The sequence below is a fragment of the Liolophura sinensis genome, chromosome 6, assembly GCF_032854445.1.
Source record: "Liolophura sinensis isolate JHLJ2023 chromosome 6, CUHK_Ljap_v2, whole genome shotgun sequence".
In the NCBI taxonomy this organism is placed as follows: Eukaryota; Metazoa; Mollusca; class Polyplacophora; order Chitonida; family Chitonidae; genus Liolophura; species Liolophura sinensis.
In genome coordinates, this window is record NC_088300.1 from 14,255,998 (window position 1) to 14,269,451 (window position 13,454).

Sequence of the window (13,454 nt, forward strand, 5' to 3'; positions counted from 1 at the left end):
CAAATTAATATACGTTCACGTGAGTAACACATGTATTGCAAGCTCTTATGGAAATATGTTTTCAACTTTTCCATTTGCAATTGTATATAACATGTAAAAAAATAAAATAATGATAATGACGTAAAATAAAAAAACTTTTTTTTTATTTACCCACTGGTTGAACACTGGTTTTTATTTACCAAACTGGTTAAACAATTTTGATGGTGTCAATACTTGAATCAAGGCATAGGTTTAATGTTTTAATATGGTTTATTACAACAAAAAATGACGGAGCACAATGCTATATTAAGTGTAAACTGTCTGACTGTTTCCCTTGATAGTCGATACATTAAGTCATACCTGAATAGATTTACAGTTTTTCAAGTAAATACTGGTGAGTACACTTGTTCTGAAATCTGATCCTCTGCAATAATATATCTGACTGAAAAAAAATAGCACAAAACAGACAGGAGTAAACAAGAATAAGACTTACATAAAATCAATTTTAATCACATTAAGTCAAAATAATGAAATGTATACATTACTTGTATGAACAAGTATGTGCATTTTCTGAAGCTATACTACATTTGTTCAAAAGCTTGAAGCAGAAAATCTAGAAGTGTATGTAGACTGATAAATGGGGCAGTCACGCTGAATGATTGCAAAGACTGGTGCTAAAATAAAAATATTATTGGTACATGCTTATAAACTTGTCTTGAGTAGATAGCCACTCATCAACCACATGAAGTAAAACATATAGCTGCTTAAGTGAAATGAACAGTATAAAACAAACCATAAACAAAAACGGCAAAACACTTTCTACTTTAGTTCAACTAATTTGTTTATTCAATGTTGATGATTTGCTTGTTAAATATTTCCCCCAAAAACTGAAAAAAAAAATCAGCCAACAACCATTTTATTAACCCTTCTTCGACATTATGATATTTGTTCATGTATAAATCAAAACATGTACATGTGTACATGTGTCTACATTTATATCTTCCTGCAAGCATAGCGCACATCTGCAACACCGGTAATAAACTTACTATGACATTAATTGGCACATATCAGCATAAAAGTAAAACTTTGTTAAAACATCATATTTCATAAATGTTAAAGCTGGGCCTGAAATGTTAAAAAGAAAATGATAAGCCTACCTACGCGAGACATTTTTGCACATAGATATTTTCCCTGAGAAATTTTTGAGAAAGACATTTTTCTCAATAAGACATTTCTCATCAGTATATTCTTTCTCTAGTAAACAACTCCCTTCCCAACTCCTAATGTAGACATTTTCTCCACAACTGAAGACATTTCTCATCTAGTACACCCCTCCTGTCCCCTCCCCAAATGTAGATATTTTTCTCCACATGACATTTCTCATTGGTATATTGTTTCTCTACTAGATCTCTCCTCCAAAGAAGATATATTCTCCAAGACATTTTTCATCATTATATTGTTTTTTCAGTAGGCCCCTCCTATCCTCTCCACTCATGACAACTTTCCCCAATAGACACCACATTTACGTGCACTTTTCAACACTATAATATCTATTCCAATTCAATAGAATAACAAATTATGCAACATGACCTTACTCAATAATCAACACAATCTAACATATGTATATTAGAAACATTTCCTTTCCAGAAAATCTTAAAATTTGAAGAAAAAAAGCCCTTGAACAGCACATTAATCATTCACAATTTTTCTGCGTTTAATTCTAAGGATGTTGTTTCTGATTTTTTCAGTACAACTAAGAGACTAAACATGTTGGTTGCAGAGTATTGATCTTGGAAAGATAGTGAACAGCATACATGATGGAAATGTGGCAACATGATTGAACAAGATTCCATGCATCAACCTTTATTAACAATAAATGAAGGGGTATTCAAATGTTACCAATCTGGAAACAAATTCCAGATTGGAAAGATGCCGACTACATAACTGTAGCATAAATCACTTACAAACAATTATTTCTCATGACAAAAAAAGAAATCCTTAACAAATTGTATTACATGTATAGATGTCATACAGTTGTGAATAATTGTATGGAGCACCAATGTGAATGCCTTTGTTAACTTGTTACAATGTGGTATCTCTTGGTATTTATCACAACCTTTCATCAACCAGAGTCTGCAGTAGGCTCTGTGACTAGAACACTTCACTTCTGCCCTGGGTGATTATCTCCAGAGCCATCACAAAACTCTCTGCAACCATTCAAATGCGGCCTCATACACCAACAGCATTATAGCACCACCTGTTCAGTCCAAAAGTATGAAGTCACAGTTAATATTTAATACTTGTTATTAAACGGCAAGGAAAGACAGTACCCTTAATATAATAATAATACATTATTTAGCACAGTTCAAAAACATAATTTTAATTAACAAAACTAAATACTGCTGAAAAATATATAGTTTATAATGACATGGTGTACAAGCATTATCACAACACCATCAACAAAAGGGGCAACAACTCCACTGCAACAGTTACCAGAGTTCCCCCCCTCCACCACCCATCCACCTGAAATCGTACTTTGCTATCACTGTCCCTTTTTATTTTGATATGTACACAATCACAAGTAAGATCATATCAATATTAGCTTCTAATTTAGCATTAGCAATAACAGAGTAAAGAAATTACTGGCTGTTTTTTTAATAGGTCCAAAATCAAGGTATGCAGAATGGTAAAATGTTTACACTAAAGGTGACAGCTTCAAGAACATGGTACCATACTCAAAAGTCGCATACTAACCTGGACCTAGCCTGAGCACCTTGGGAAGTAACCCTTTATACAAGGCTCTGAATCTGAATTTGAAACACAAAATCAACATCTTTTAGAAGCTAGACAAAGTATTAAATGCAAATCTAAAACAAGATTTTGGAAATCAAGCGCATCTTGCATATCAGAACACTACGACGTGCATGTACGTAGAATATTTCCCACTAACCATTGAATGATAATGGCCTGCTCTGCTTCTGTACGGGTTGAAGTGAACGCTTTAAAGCAGAATTTTTGACCAAATACTATAGAATGCATTATTTCCAGCAAAGAATTAGCCTTTGGAATGCCGTCAATTACCAACTGAGAAATTTAAGAGTTGACTTGCAATTAAAACTCAAACTTAAAACACCCAAATGATGCTGGAAACTGCCCTTTCTCAGTCATAAAACAGAAGAAAAAATAGAACCACTGCCATGATTCTGTAAATTTAGTTTATTCCCACAGAAGACATCTGCTTTTTTCATTCCAAAAAAAGCCAAATTCCTGACGTAACCATGCGTATCTATATACAATATTCTAAATCATAAAACACTAACCCCTCTTCCCTGTAAACTATGGCGATTGTCCTGAAGCAGGTCTTGTACTTAATCTGGCCAGGTACAGGTTGTGGGCCCTGGATGCGACTTTTGGCAACGTCAAACGGAATGTTAACACACGAGGCCATAATTCCTCCTGTTAATCCAATAGCAAATCTCCGTACCAAATCAAGAGACGGATCCTGTGTATGAAAAGGCATGATGAGATAACAAACTATACAGAATCCTTAAAATGAAAATCTGTATTTTGACTAACTTCTGCTAGAGGTCAATTCATAACCACAATTTTTTGATTATTCTTCTACACAGTACGTGCATGTAATATTATTTTATTACATTGCTGATTTACAACATGTTTTGTATCGCCAATAAAGTAGCAGGTTTAAATCCAGCCCTCATGGCGTCAGCTGAGGCTTTAAGTCAGGAGGTTTGTCATGTACAATGTACATGCACCAGGTGGTTTCTCACTACCGGTTAGCCCTCCCAAATCTTGGCTGCCATTACACATAAGTGAAAAACCTGTTGCTGACAGCAATTAAACTGAAACCCTCCCCTCTCCCCTCCCCCCAACCCACAAAAAAAGAAAAAAGAATACCACCAGCAATGTGGTAACCCCTAAGGGGAATCTTTATGGGTTTTGGTAATAGGTTTGTGGTTACCAAGACAACCACGCAAGTGGACAAATGTGTCCACCAAAAATGAAAACTTTTGCGGAAAACAGCTGAAATATTAGCCCAGATCATAGTGTTGGCGCCTCGCACCATTGTTGTTGTTGATAACACTGAAATAGGTCTTCGGTGAATTCCATACTTGGCTACTTACTGCAAATTAAAGTATCTATTTGCCAACATACTGAAGTAAAAGATGCACGGCTTGTTACAGGAAATGCTGGGCTGTACATAAAATATTTACCCATGTTTTCTCAGATCTGACCGTGCAACTCACGGCTGCACGGTTCGCTAGCTGAATGCATGGCCCAGACATGAAATCATTTCTATTTATATAATTTATATATGGAAAATGGCCACCTGGTTACCATGACAAATGCATCTAAGCATCCACCAAAAATTAAACCTCTGCATGGAAAACAGTTGGAGATGTATCCCAGACACAAACTCATATCTATAAATCAGGGAAATGCCTATCTGGTTACCATGACAACCACGGAAATCGACAAATGTGAGTCGCGACACATTGTCATCTGTGGTTCTATGTATCCACAAAAAATTAAAACTCTATGTGGAAAATTGTTTCAATTAGGGCCTGGACACAAATTCATATCTATCTATACAGTATATATAGGGAAACTGATGAAATGGTAACCATGACAACTGTGGAAATGAACAAATGTGAGTAATGACACATCGCTATCTGTATATGTATATATCCACGAAAAATTAGAACTCCATACCGAAAACAGTTGGAATATAGCCCGGATACAAAATCATATCTATTTATATAGTATATATAACGAAAATGGCTATGTGGTTACCATGACAACTACGGAAATGAACAAATGTGAGTTGCGGCACATTGTCGTCTTTGTAACTATACATCCACCAAAAAGTATAACTCTCCATGGATGGACGGACAGATCAACAGACGGACAAAATTGCTAAAACATAATGCGCTCATAAAAAATCAAATGAAATGCTTTATATCTAATATTATTTTATATCCTTGAATATTGTACCAGACAGGTAACACTGTCATATAAAAGAGGTCTCTTGGCATTTTCATTTATTGAATTATTTATTTGCTTCCTGTTTAACCATGTGTTTAAACACAACAGTTCATTAATTTATTTATTAATTTGATTGGTGTTTTACGCCATACTCAAGAATATTTCACTTATACGACGGCAGCCAGCATTATGGTGGGTGGAAACCGGCAGAGCCTGGAGGAAACCCATGACCATCCGCAGGCTGCTGGCAGACCTTCCCACGTGCGGCCGGAGAGGAAGCCAGCATAAACACAACAGTTCAGCAGGTCTCTAGTATTGGTGTCATATATAATCTCAGCATATCTACATTTAGCTAGGTGCCTTGTGCCAAATTTTCAAGATTATCAGAACACAAGAGTCACAAAAATTTTATAAATACATGATTAGAATTAGAAACTGGGGAAAATGTCCTTACTGAATACTGCGGCACAAACCCCTTCACACTGTGATAAAACCCAAAGTAAATCATGTTGAAAACCCCATGTCTAAGTAAGGTGGATGTCAGCCCTTTGTTCATCCCTTCAAGTCCAAACCCTTTGCTTCTGATGATCTCTTTTGCTGTTGCAAATGTAGTATTTTGCTGAATAAAACAGAAAAGGTTTATAAAGGTAATCCCCATTTACATGATATCCCAATAGTTTTCATGAAGTTCACAGGCAGTGTTGAATATCACTGTACAATAGGGCCTACACAGATATCACACTACCAATTTCACACAACCATGCACCACTTCAGTGGCTAATGGTTAGGAAGTCTGTCTTGAAGCTAGGTGTTCATTTGGCCCTCGGCACTGAGAGCTTAGAGCAAGGAAACAGGGCTGATTGGCCCGGTGTCAGTATAATGTGACTGGACGAGGTGTCATGTCTGGTGTCTTCAGCAGGATACATCAGTGACAGCAGCACCTTGGTGGGGCCTTGGACTCGCCCTGCCACAAGAAGGCACAATGTATGTACACACACCTAATGACTCTTTGTCGTAATATGACTGACGATTAGTTCAGTAAGCCATAAAACCCTAGGCATTCATTTATTCATTTCAGTGTGGTGTTCCAGTAGCACTATGTATATCAAAGAATTAAGATTTCATCATGATATCAGTGAAATAATGGTAAACCTCAAGCACACAAAGACCAATAATTTGTTTTTCATTCAATTTGTTGAACATTCATTCACCTTTTTGTGCATCCAATCATATCCTACCTTTGCGTAGACTGATCTTTCAGCTTGTAGCTTCACTTTCACAACTTCAAAGGGATTTATAACAATAGCCTCTGTTAGGCCTGCAAACAACCCAGCCATGGAGAACAGCTGAAAATAATGTGACAACTATATCTTTAATTTCAATGATAACTTTAATATTTATGTTTACCGTAAGTTGATGGTCATGTCATACCAAAGACTTTAAAACTGGTACTTCTTGCTGCCTTGCTTGGCGCTCAACATTGAGAGGTTGGAGAAAGGAAACATCAGTTTTTGGCCTGGTGTCAGTTTAATGTGACTGTGTGGGGTGTCATGCCTGGTGTCTTCAGTGGAAACAGCACTTTGGGAGCATGGATTTGCCAGTTCACTAGAAGATACAGTATAATTTGTACACACACCTAACGACTCTTCATCATGACGATGTAAAACTGTTAAATACAACCTAAACCCAATACATACATACATATATACCAGCATTCTTTATCTTACATAATTCAGTTGTCTCTACAATCCCATTTTAGTACGGACTATGGCCATGTTTACACCAACATATTCTGCTTTCTCAGGGAAAAATAGCTGGCACATACCATTGGAGTTGGCATATAGTTCCCATATGAAAACAACTGCTTGTATCTCTCAAAGGTAAAAAACTTGACAGCTCGTTTTGGTGTTTCAGCCAGAAGGGGTGGGAATATGCCTTTGTAGAATGATAGTGGGCTGAAAACAAAGAGAAAAACTGTTAACTCCTATATTTCTCTCTGAACATTCTCACCAACTCAAGAATATTTCACTATACATTATGATATGAGGAATCCGGGCAGAGCCCAGGGAAACCCATGACCATCTGCGACATCACGACAATCGAGGATGACTGACTATAAATCATTATAAACCATTGTCCTATTAAAGCAAGCTGTTTGCTTTAATGCTGTTTTAAAGCAGGGAAAATCAGTTTGCTTTTTTTTTATGAAGGGCTGTTGTTTTATTTCATACAAAATGAATATGAATTTTAAATCTTGAATCTGTTTGTCCTGTATTTTCAGCTGGCAGTTGTAACTACAAGCTGTCAGTCAAGTTTAAATGGAGATCATCTATTGTAGCCTCTAGAGACAAGCTTAGTATAAATTTTAAGATAAAATCTAAACTATATCAGAGCATACATTTACATCACAGATGATCTACTGACAGCTGTTAAATACTAGGCTGTAGCTGAATAGCAATTGTCACTATCTGATTATTATAAAGTGGACCACTTTGGTGGCCTAATGCTAAGAGCGTCCGCCTCAAAGTTGAGCGACCCAGTGTCAAACCCTGGTAGGGTCATAAGAAAGACTTTAAAAATGGTACTTGTTGCTGGCTTTCTTTGAGATCAGCATTAACGGTTTAGAGCACAGAAGCACTAGGACTTCAGCATGATACATAAGCACTTTTGTGACAAGATTTGTCCTGGCACAAGAAGACACACAATATACACACACCCAATGACTCCTCATTGTCATGTGACTGAAAATTGTTAAGTACCATGTAAAACCCAAGAATATATACATACATATTAATAAGTGAAAATTTAACTATAGCTGAAGATATTGCTTTCTTTAAAGACAGTAAAGACCATGCCCATCCTGTGACAACACCTGCCCTTCTGGATCGTTACACCCCAGGCCACTCTCTAACTTAGCCACCCCCACCCTAACCAGACCCTAAGTACTTCAGGCCTATGCTTCCTCCTGAAGCAGTCCATCAACTGACCAATCTCACCACTCTGTCTGGTATATCCCCATAAAGCCGTTTGACAGGACATGTTTCAGTGTAGTTCCTGCCAGCCTCATCTACACTCCAGGCCACACCTGGCTTACTCTGGTCACACCCATTTTTTGTCCCCACCCACCCTTCTTTTCGGTACTTCCTCTTGACATTAGGAACATGTATCGATGTAGATCCTCCCTGCCTCATCCACACCCTCACAACCCATTCCACCTCTTACTTTTTTTGACCGCACCCACCCTTCTGTCTGGTACATCCCCTTGAAACAGTTCACCTTGGAAGTCTATAGATGTGATTCCTCCCAGGTTCAACCACACCCTTATACCCCAGGCCACTCCTTACTCTGGCCACACTCACCCTCTGACCACACCCACCCTTCAATCTGGTGCATCCCCTTGAAACAGTCCACCAGGGACATGTATTGATGTGGGTCCTCCTGGCCTCATCTACACCCTTACCAGGGCACTCCTTACTCTGGCCACACCCATCCCCTGATCATACCCACCCTTCTGTCCGGTACATCCTCCTGAAACAGTCCACCAGGGACATGTATTGATGTGGGTCCTCCTGGCCTCATCTACACCCTTACCAGGGCACTCCTTACCCTGGCCACACCCATCCCCTGATCACACCCACCCTTCTGTCCGGTACATCCTCCTGAAACAGTCCACCAGGGAGGTGTATCGATGTGGATCCTCAGGGCCTCGCTGAATCTGAAAACGTGTCTTCACTAGATCCAGAGGGTGCATAATGGATACTTCAACAAAGCCTGCAGAAGTCAAAAAACAAGACTTATTACAGTCTTTATTCCAATAGTGTTTTAAAATTGACACCTTTCTTGACGTGACATGTTGTTTCCTGGTTAGATAAAAGGATCCTGGCAAAGCCTGGGGAAAACCCCAGCACCTTCAAGGTCAGCTGACACACCTCCTAAAATCAAGCTGTGGCCAAATTATCAGGAGGTGGGTTTCAACCTCAGACATCATTAGTGAAGAACTAATTCTGGCAAACTTCATCCAGTATATATGACAAATAATGATTTTTTTTTTTATCTAGTCTTCAATTTCGCAAAGAAAATGTGGAAGAGTAATGAAAATTTTAGAATAAGGTGCCACTGCCCATCAGATCCAACTTCCCATGCATGCACATGTGTATCTCTCATCTTAGACATAGAAATCTGAAGTGTGACGGAATAATATTTAGAATCAATCTTAAAAAACTTGCTATGTAAGAAATACATATGCCTACAGCTCAGTTTCTTTGACCAGAAGAGTGTGTCCACTTTAAAAGAATTAACTAATTAGTATCAGTGGTGTTTTGAAATTTGCATTGCTAGCCTCGCTGCCTACCATGAGCTATGACAAACTAATCCTCAAGTTAATATTAGACATCTATAGTGCATGCACATGCTCATCCATAATTGCTACAACACACTCAGTCTCAAGTTAAACAACTTGTACATCAAAAAGAGTCAAACACAACTTGTCAGATTTAATTTAGTAGATCGTTTGTGTTCACACCATATGGTATGACTTAGTCACTTGTAACTGTGTATTAGGATATCAGTATCATTGGATTAGAGCTAGACTTTACTTTTTTCATGATAAATGTACATAGTCTAATGGTATACGGTATAGCATGGTAAAAATTCTATCGTTCTACAAATTTGACACAAGGGCCTGTGAGTTTGATCAGCATTAGTCTTCTGTTGATTTATTTATTTATTTGCTTGATCTTTCATGCCATACTCAAGAATATTTCACTTATACGACAGCAGCCAGCATTATGGTGGGAGGAAACCGGGCAGAGCCCGGGGGGAAACCCACAACCATCCGCAGGTAGCTGTCAGACCTTCCCACTTACAAGGCTTCTGTTGAGGTTAACTTCAAATGCAGCCTTGCACTGATACACCACAACGTTTTCACAGGTCAGCCTACTCATCGAATGTCAAGTACGCCTAGTCAGATAGCTGACTTCAAGATACACATAACATATTTAGTTGACATAATATAAGTTTTGCGTATACCCGCGGTTCCTCCAGCGATAAACTGCATGGCTGCTAGGGCGGTTGCAGATCGCTGGGCTGGGGCGGGAGGAGAGCCTATCAAAGGGGCAGCATTAGCTTCCAATCGCCCGGTCATCTTTCCGTAGAGCGTTGGTTCGGTTTTCCAATAGCTCCTAACCGATCGGCTGTCATCACCGCCTCTTTACTGATGACGATGGCACCTGAGAATATTCTGAGCATACACTGACATGAAAAGTCCTAGTTAACTGTGACACACTTTCGTAGGCAGGCTGCGCCTGCTCTATATAGATATTTAAGCTACTCAGGTACCGTATAATCTATTTTAACTCCGTGCAGCTGCATGACAGGGAGCAATCAGTATTTTACTGTTGGTATTTTGGCCGCTTATCGTCGCGTGGTTGTCTCCCTTTATACGATATGGCAGCGTGGGGTGAATGGCAATGTGAGTGTGCTGGTATTTCATGCGCCTTGGTGCCATTTTTGAAAATGTTGATCTGCAACGAAATGTTCTCTTTGAATGTGAAATGTGACTTTATTGTTGTGTCGATGTGCAACTGTAAATATATCTGATGCTCACAGTTCAACACTCCGAGTCTGTCCATTGCAGTCGTTGTTGTTGTTACAACTGGCCGCACATCACATCTGACAATCCAACGAACGACGTGACAAGCAGTACGCATACTAACCAGATCGGTACTGGGGAAGTTGTAAAACATTTATTGGCCTCTGAAAATGCACTTTTATGGGCGAAATTTTAGGCCATTTAGGGTGACTTGTGTACATGTATCTCTAGTGACGTTTATAATATAAGTCACATGCATTAAAAGACCTAAAAGTAATGGGGACTCCTCAAACACCCAGTAGGCGGACCTTGTCGTCATTTTATTAAAGCCAAACGTTCCATTCCCAGATCATCACGATGACGTCTTATGAAATATAGCACGATATTGCAATAGGCATATTGTAACATTACAAACGTTACGGTACAATCCATATTTGATGCAACTATGACGCAAGATACTACTTCATTCTAGCACCACCTCTGGATAAAAAATAATGCTTTTTCCCCATTCTGACTGTCATGTTTGCTTTACTTTCAGATTAAACAGCTACAGGTTATCCACATTGCAGTACAATCCCCCAGAAAATGTTTACTTGAGCGTGTCATGTTGTATGAATAAATCTTCTCCAAGATGAGTCAGTTATGGGGATCCATGCCTAAGCTTTGTCGCCTGTTTAGTAACCTCTGTGTACAGCGATTACCTCAGACTTCACCGCAGCTTTGTTCACGTGAGGACCTGTCTGGATAATGTTGTTAAGTTTAAGTGCTGCTTAACAAAAATTCCTTAATGAGTCAAAAATTTTTACTTTGATTTACTCTCTGACAGGAAATCTTGCCTTCAATCACTCTTAGAGCCTCAGTGAATGAATGAATGACAAATCTTGTAGGATCTGTTTGTGTTAACCATTATTGCGTTATTACATGTATACAAAATTTGAACGCTGAGTGCTTGTTCTAACTTCAGAAATAGTATGCTGAGAAAATCAGATTTATCTAAGAGTGTTTATCATTGATTTACATTTTAAATTACCAGATGGGACTTACAATAAATGGTAATGATATTTAAAGGCCAGAGTAAGAGTATAGGTATGGTCTGTGTAGATGTCAAGAATAACGTTTATTCCCGTTTGCAATATTGCACCTTTTGTTCATCTTTTAGCAAGTTGCAGTGGTTTTTCTTTTTCTCTATTTATTAACTTGTAAGAGTTTAAAAGTTGGTTGCAGCTCAGCTGACAATGCCTTGGACTCTCTGTATTTTAGATATTGGTTCATCAAGAGCAACACAACATGCATGGCCTGTTCAGCAGTCGGCTTCCATGGCATCTCTGATGCAAATGCATAGAAAAGGCCCACCCAAAAAGCCTCCCAAGAAGCTTGGCCCCACAGATGGCAGACCATTTTTACGGGGTGTTGTGTTAAAGACACTTGTCAAGAAACCCAAGAAGCCAAATTCTGCCAATCGTAAATGTGTGCGTGTGAAGTTAAGCACTGGTCGTGAGGCTACAGCGTATGTTCCAGGTGAAGGGCATAACCTGCAGGAGCACAGTATTGTGTTAGTCAGAGGGGGACGAGTTCAAGATTTACCAGGTGTCAAGCTCAAGTGTGTGCGAGGAAAATATGACTTGCCCCATGTGAAAAAGGATAGCGGGTGATACACAGAAAATACACTGGACAAATTAGAAATAAACAATTCCTGAGTTGTAATCTTAAACTGAAAGAATTTTGCATTTGACCTAAAAGCTTGCCACCAAACGTACAAAAGAGGCAAATGAAGATTGTGAAGCACTGTTTTTGGTGACAAATTCAGTTAAATCTAAGGCTTATTTAGCGAACCTTTAACCACTATTTTGTGTACAGAAACGTGTCAGAAAATATGACTTCACAATTTAAAGACACATTCTTATCAACCTATACGTCATGTCTTAACGGTGCTGTTGTGAAATCGTGCTTGTGAAATCAGAGTTGCCATGTCTGTCATCTGCTGTACCTACTCACAGGATAATGCCATGTTTGGAGATGAACATTTGTAGTCCAGGTCTTTAGAGAAAGAAGAAAACTGAAAACTTTCTGATGTGTGCTGTAATAATTTGCATACAGGATGAGTAACTCTGATACCTGTGTGAATTTCCCTTTCTTGATGTTTCTTGTAACGCATGCATTAAAATATTTGTTTAAAATATTTTGTTTGCTTTGTTCTTTTGTGGACATGTGCTGTACATAAATCTACAGTACCATTGTAATTCATAGATAATGACCAGATTTGTATATGCATCAGTAAAGTATCCAACAGGAAGTTTTAAACGCTTTTTATTTGTTGCACAATCAAGATATCATCACAGTTCAAAGTAAACAAAATCTGGCACATTGACACACTCGAAAGCTCCGACATCATGGCTGCCATGTTGGGAATTTTTTTTTCATCTTCGGGCAGGTAATGGGTCTCGAAAATTTTATCCCACCCAACATTCTGTTTACACGGCATGCAATTCTTTAAGAGAATGTTTGGATAGGATAAAATTTTCGCGGACCATCACCTTGCCCGAAGTTGAAAAAAAAAATCCAAACATGGCAGACTTTGATTTGAGCTGTCCGATCTGAAAGTTTAAACGGCTCGATTGCTGTTGAAGATGGTTTACCAATGCTGGCTTTGACATGTTACATTTCGGGCGTTTAGGGACTCAGTGGACAGCACAAATAAGGTAGAGTTCGAGCCGGTTTTTTTTTTTCAGGGAAATTGTCCGCGAAATTGTCTGTACGACCGAAACTTTTCCTTAAGGTAGGAATGTCCAGCATAGTTTTGGGCTAGGCCTACCCCAGTAGACACATACACACACAAAAATTCTCTGTGAATGATTTATTGCTAAGTGACATGTCATTAACT

At 38.6% G+C, this 13,454-nt stretch overlaps 2 protein-coding genes across 2 annotated transcripts; one reads left to right on the forward strand and one right to left on the reverse strand.

The window, feature by feature from the left end:
* Positions 1-155: 155 nt before the first annotated feature.
* LOC135468247 (mitochondrial 2-oxodicarboxylate carrier-like) lies at positions 156-10,309 on the reverse strand. Its single transcript, XM_064746392.1, has 8 exons — positions 10,012-10,309; positions 8,622-8,754; positions 6,809-6,938; positions 6,222-6,329; positions 5,438-5,602; positions 3,300-3,481; positions 2,734-2,786; positions 156-2,236 (listed from the first exon to the last, which is right to left on the reverse strand). Exons 1-8 carry the CDS (start codon positions 10,124-10,126, stop codon positions 2,175-2,177), a joined length of 948 nt encoding a protein of 315 aa, XP_064602462.1. The 5' UTR covers positions 10,127-10,309; the 3' UTR covers positions 156-2,174.
* Positions 10,310-11,889: 1,580 nt separating this feature from the next.
* LOC135466921 (small ribosomal subunit protein uS12m-like) lies at positions 11,890-12,225 on the forward strand. The gene has a single exon (XM_064744673.1). It carries the CDS (start codon positions 11,890-11,892, stop codon positions 12,223-12,225), a length of 336 nt encoding a protein of 111 aa, XP_064600743.1.
* Positions 12,226-13,454: the final 1,229 nt, after the last annotated feature.

What these genes read in the sequence shown, in the direction of transcription:
- LOC135468247 (XM_064746392.1), bottom strand. Translation starts at nt 10,126, where the DNA reads ATGACCGGGCGATTGGAAGCTAATGCTGCCCCTTTGATAGGCTCTCCT. An exon ending in ACTATATGCCAACTCCAATG is followed by an intron (nt 6,330 to 6,808) that starts GTATGTGCCAGC and finishes CATTATTTTCAG; the next exon opens with CTGTTCTCCATGGCTGGGTT. An exon ending in AAAGATCAGTCTACGCAAAG is followed by an intron (nt 5,603 to 6,221) that starts GTAGGATATGAT and finishes TGTTTTATTCAG; the next exon opens with CAAAATACTACATTTGCAAC.
- LOC135466921 (XM_064744673.1), top strand. Translation starts at nt 11,890, where the DNA reads ATGGCATCTCTGATGCAAATGCATAGAAAAGGCCCACCCAAAAAGCCT.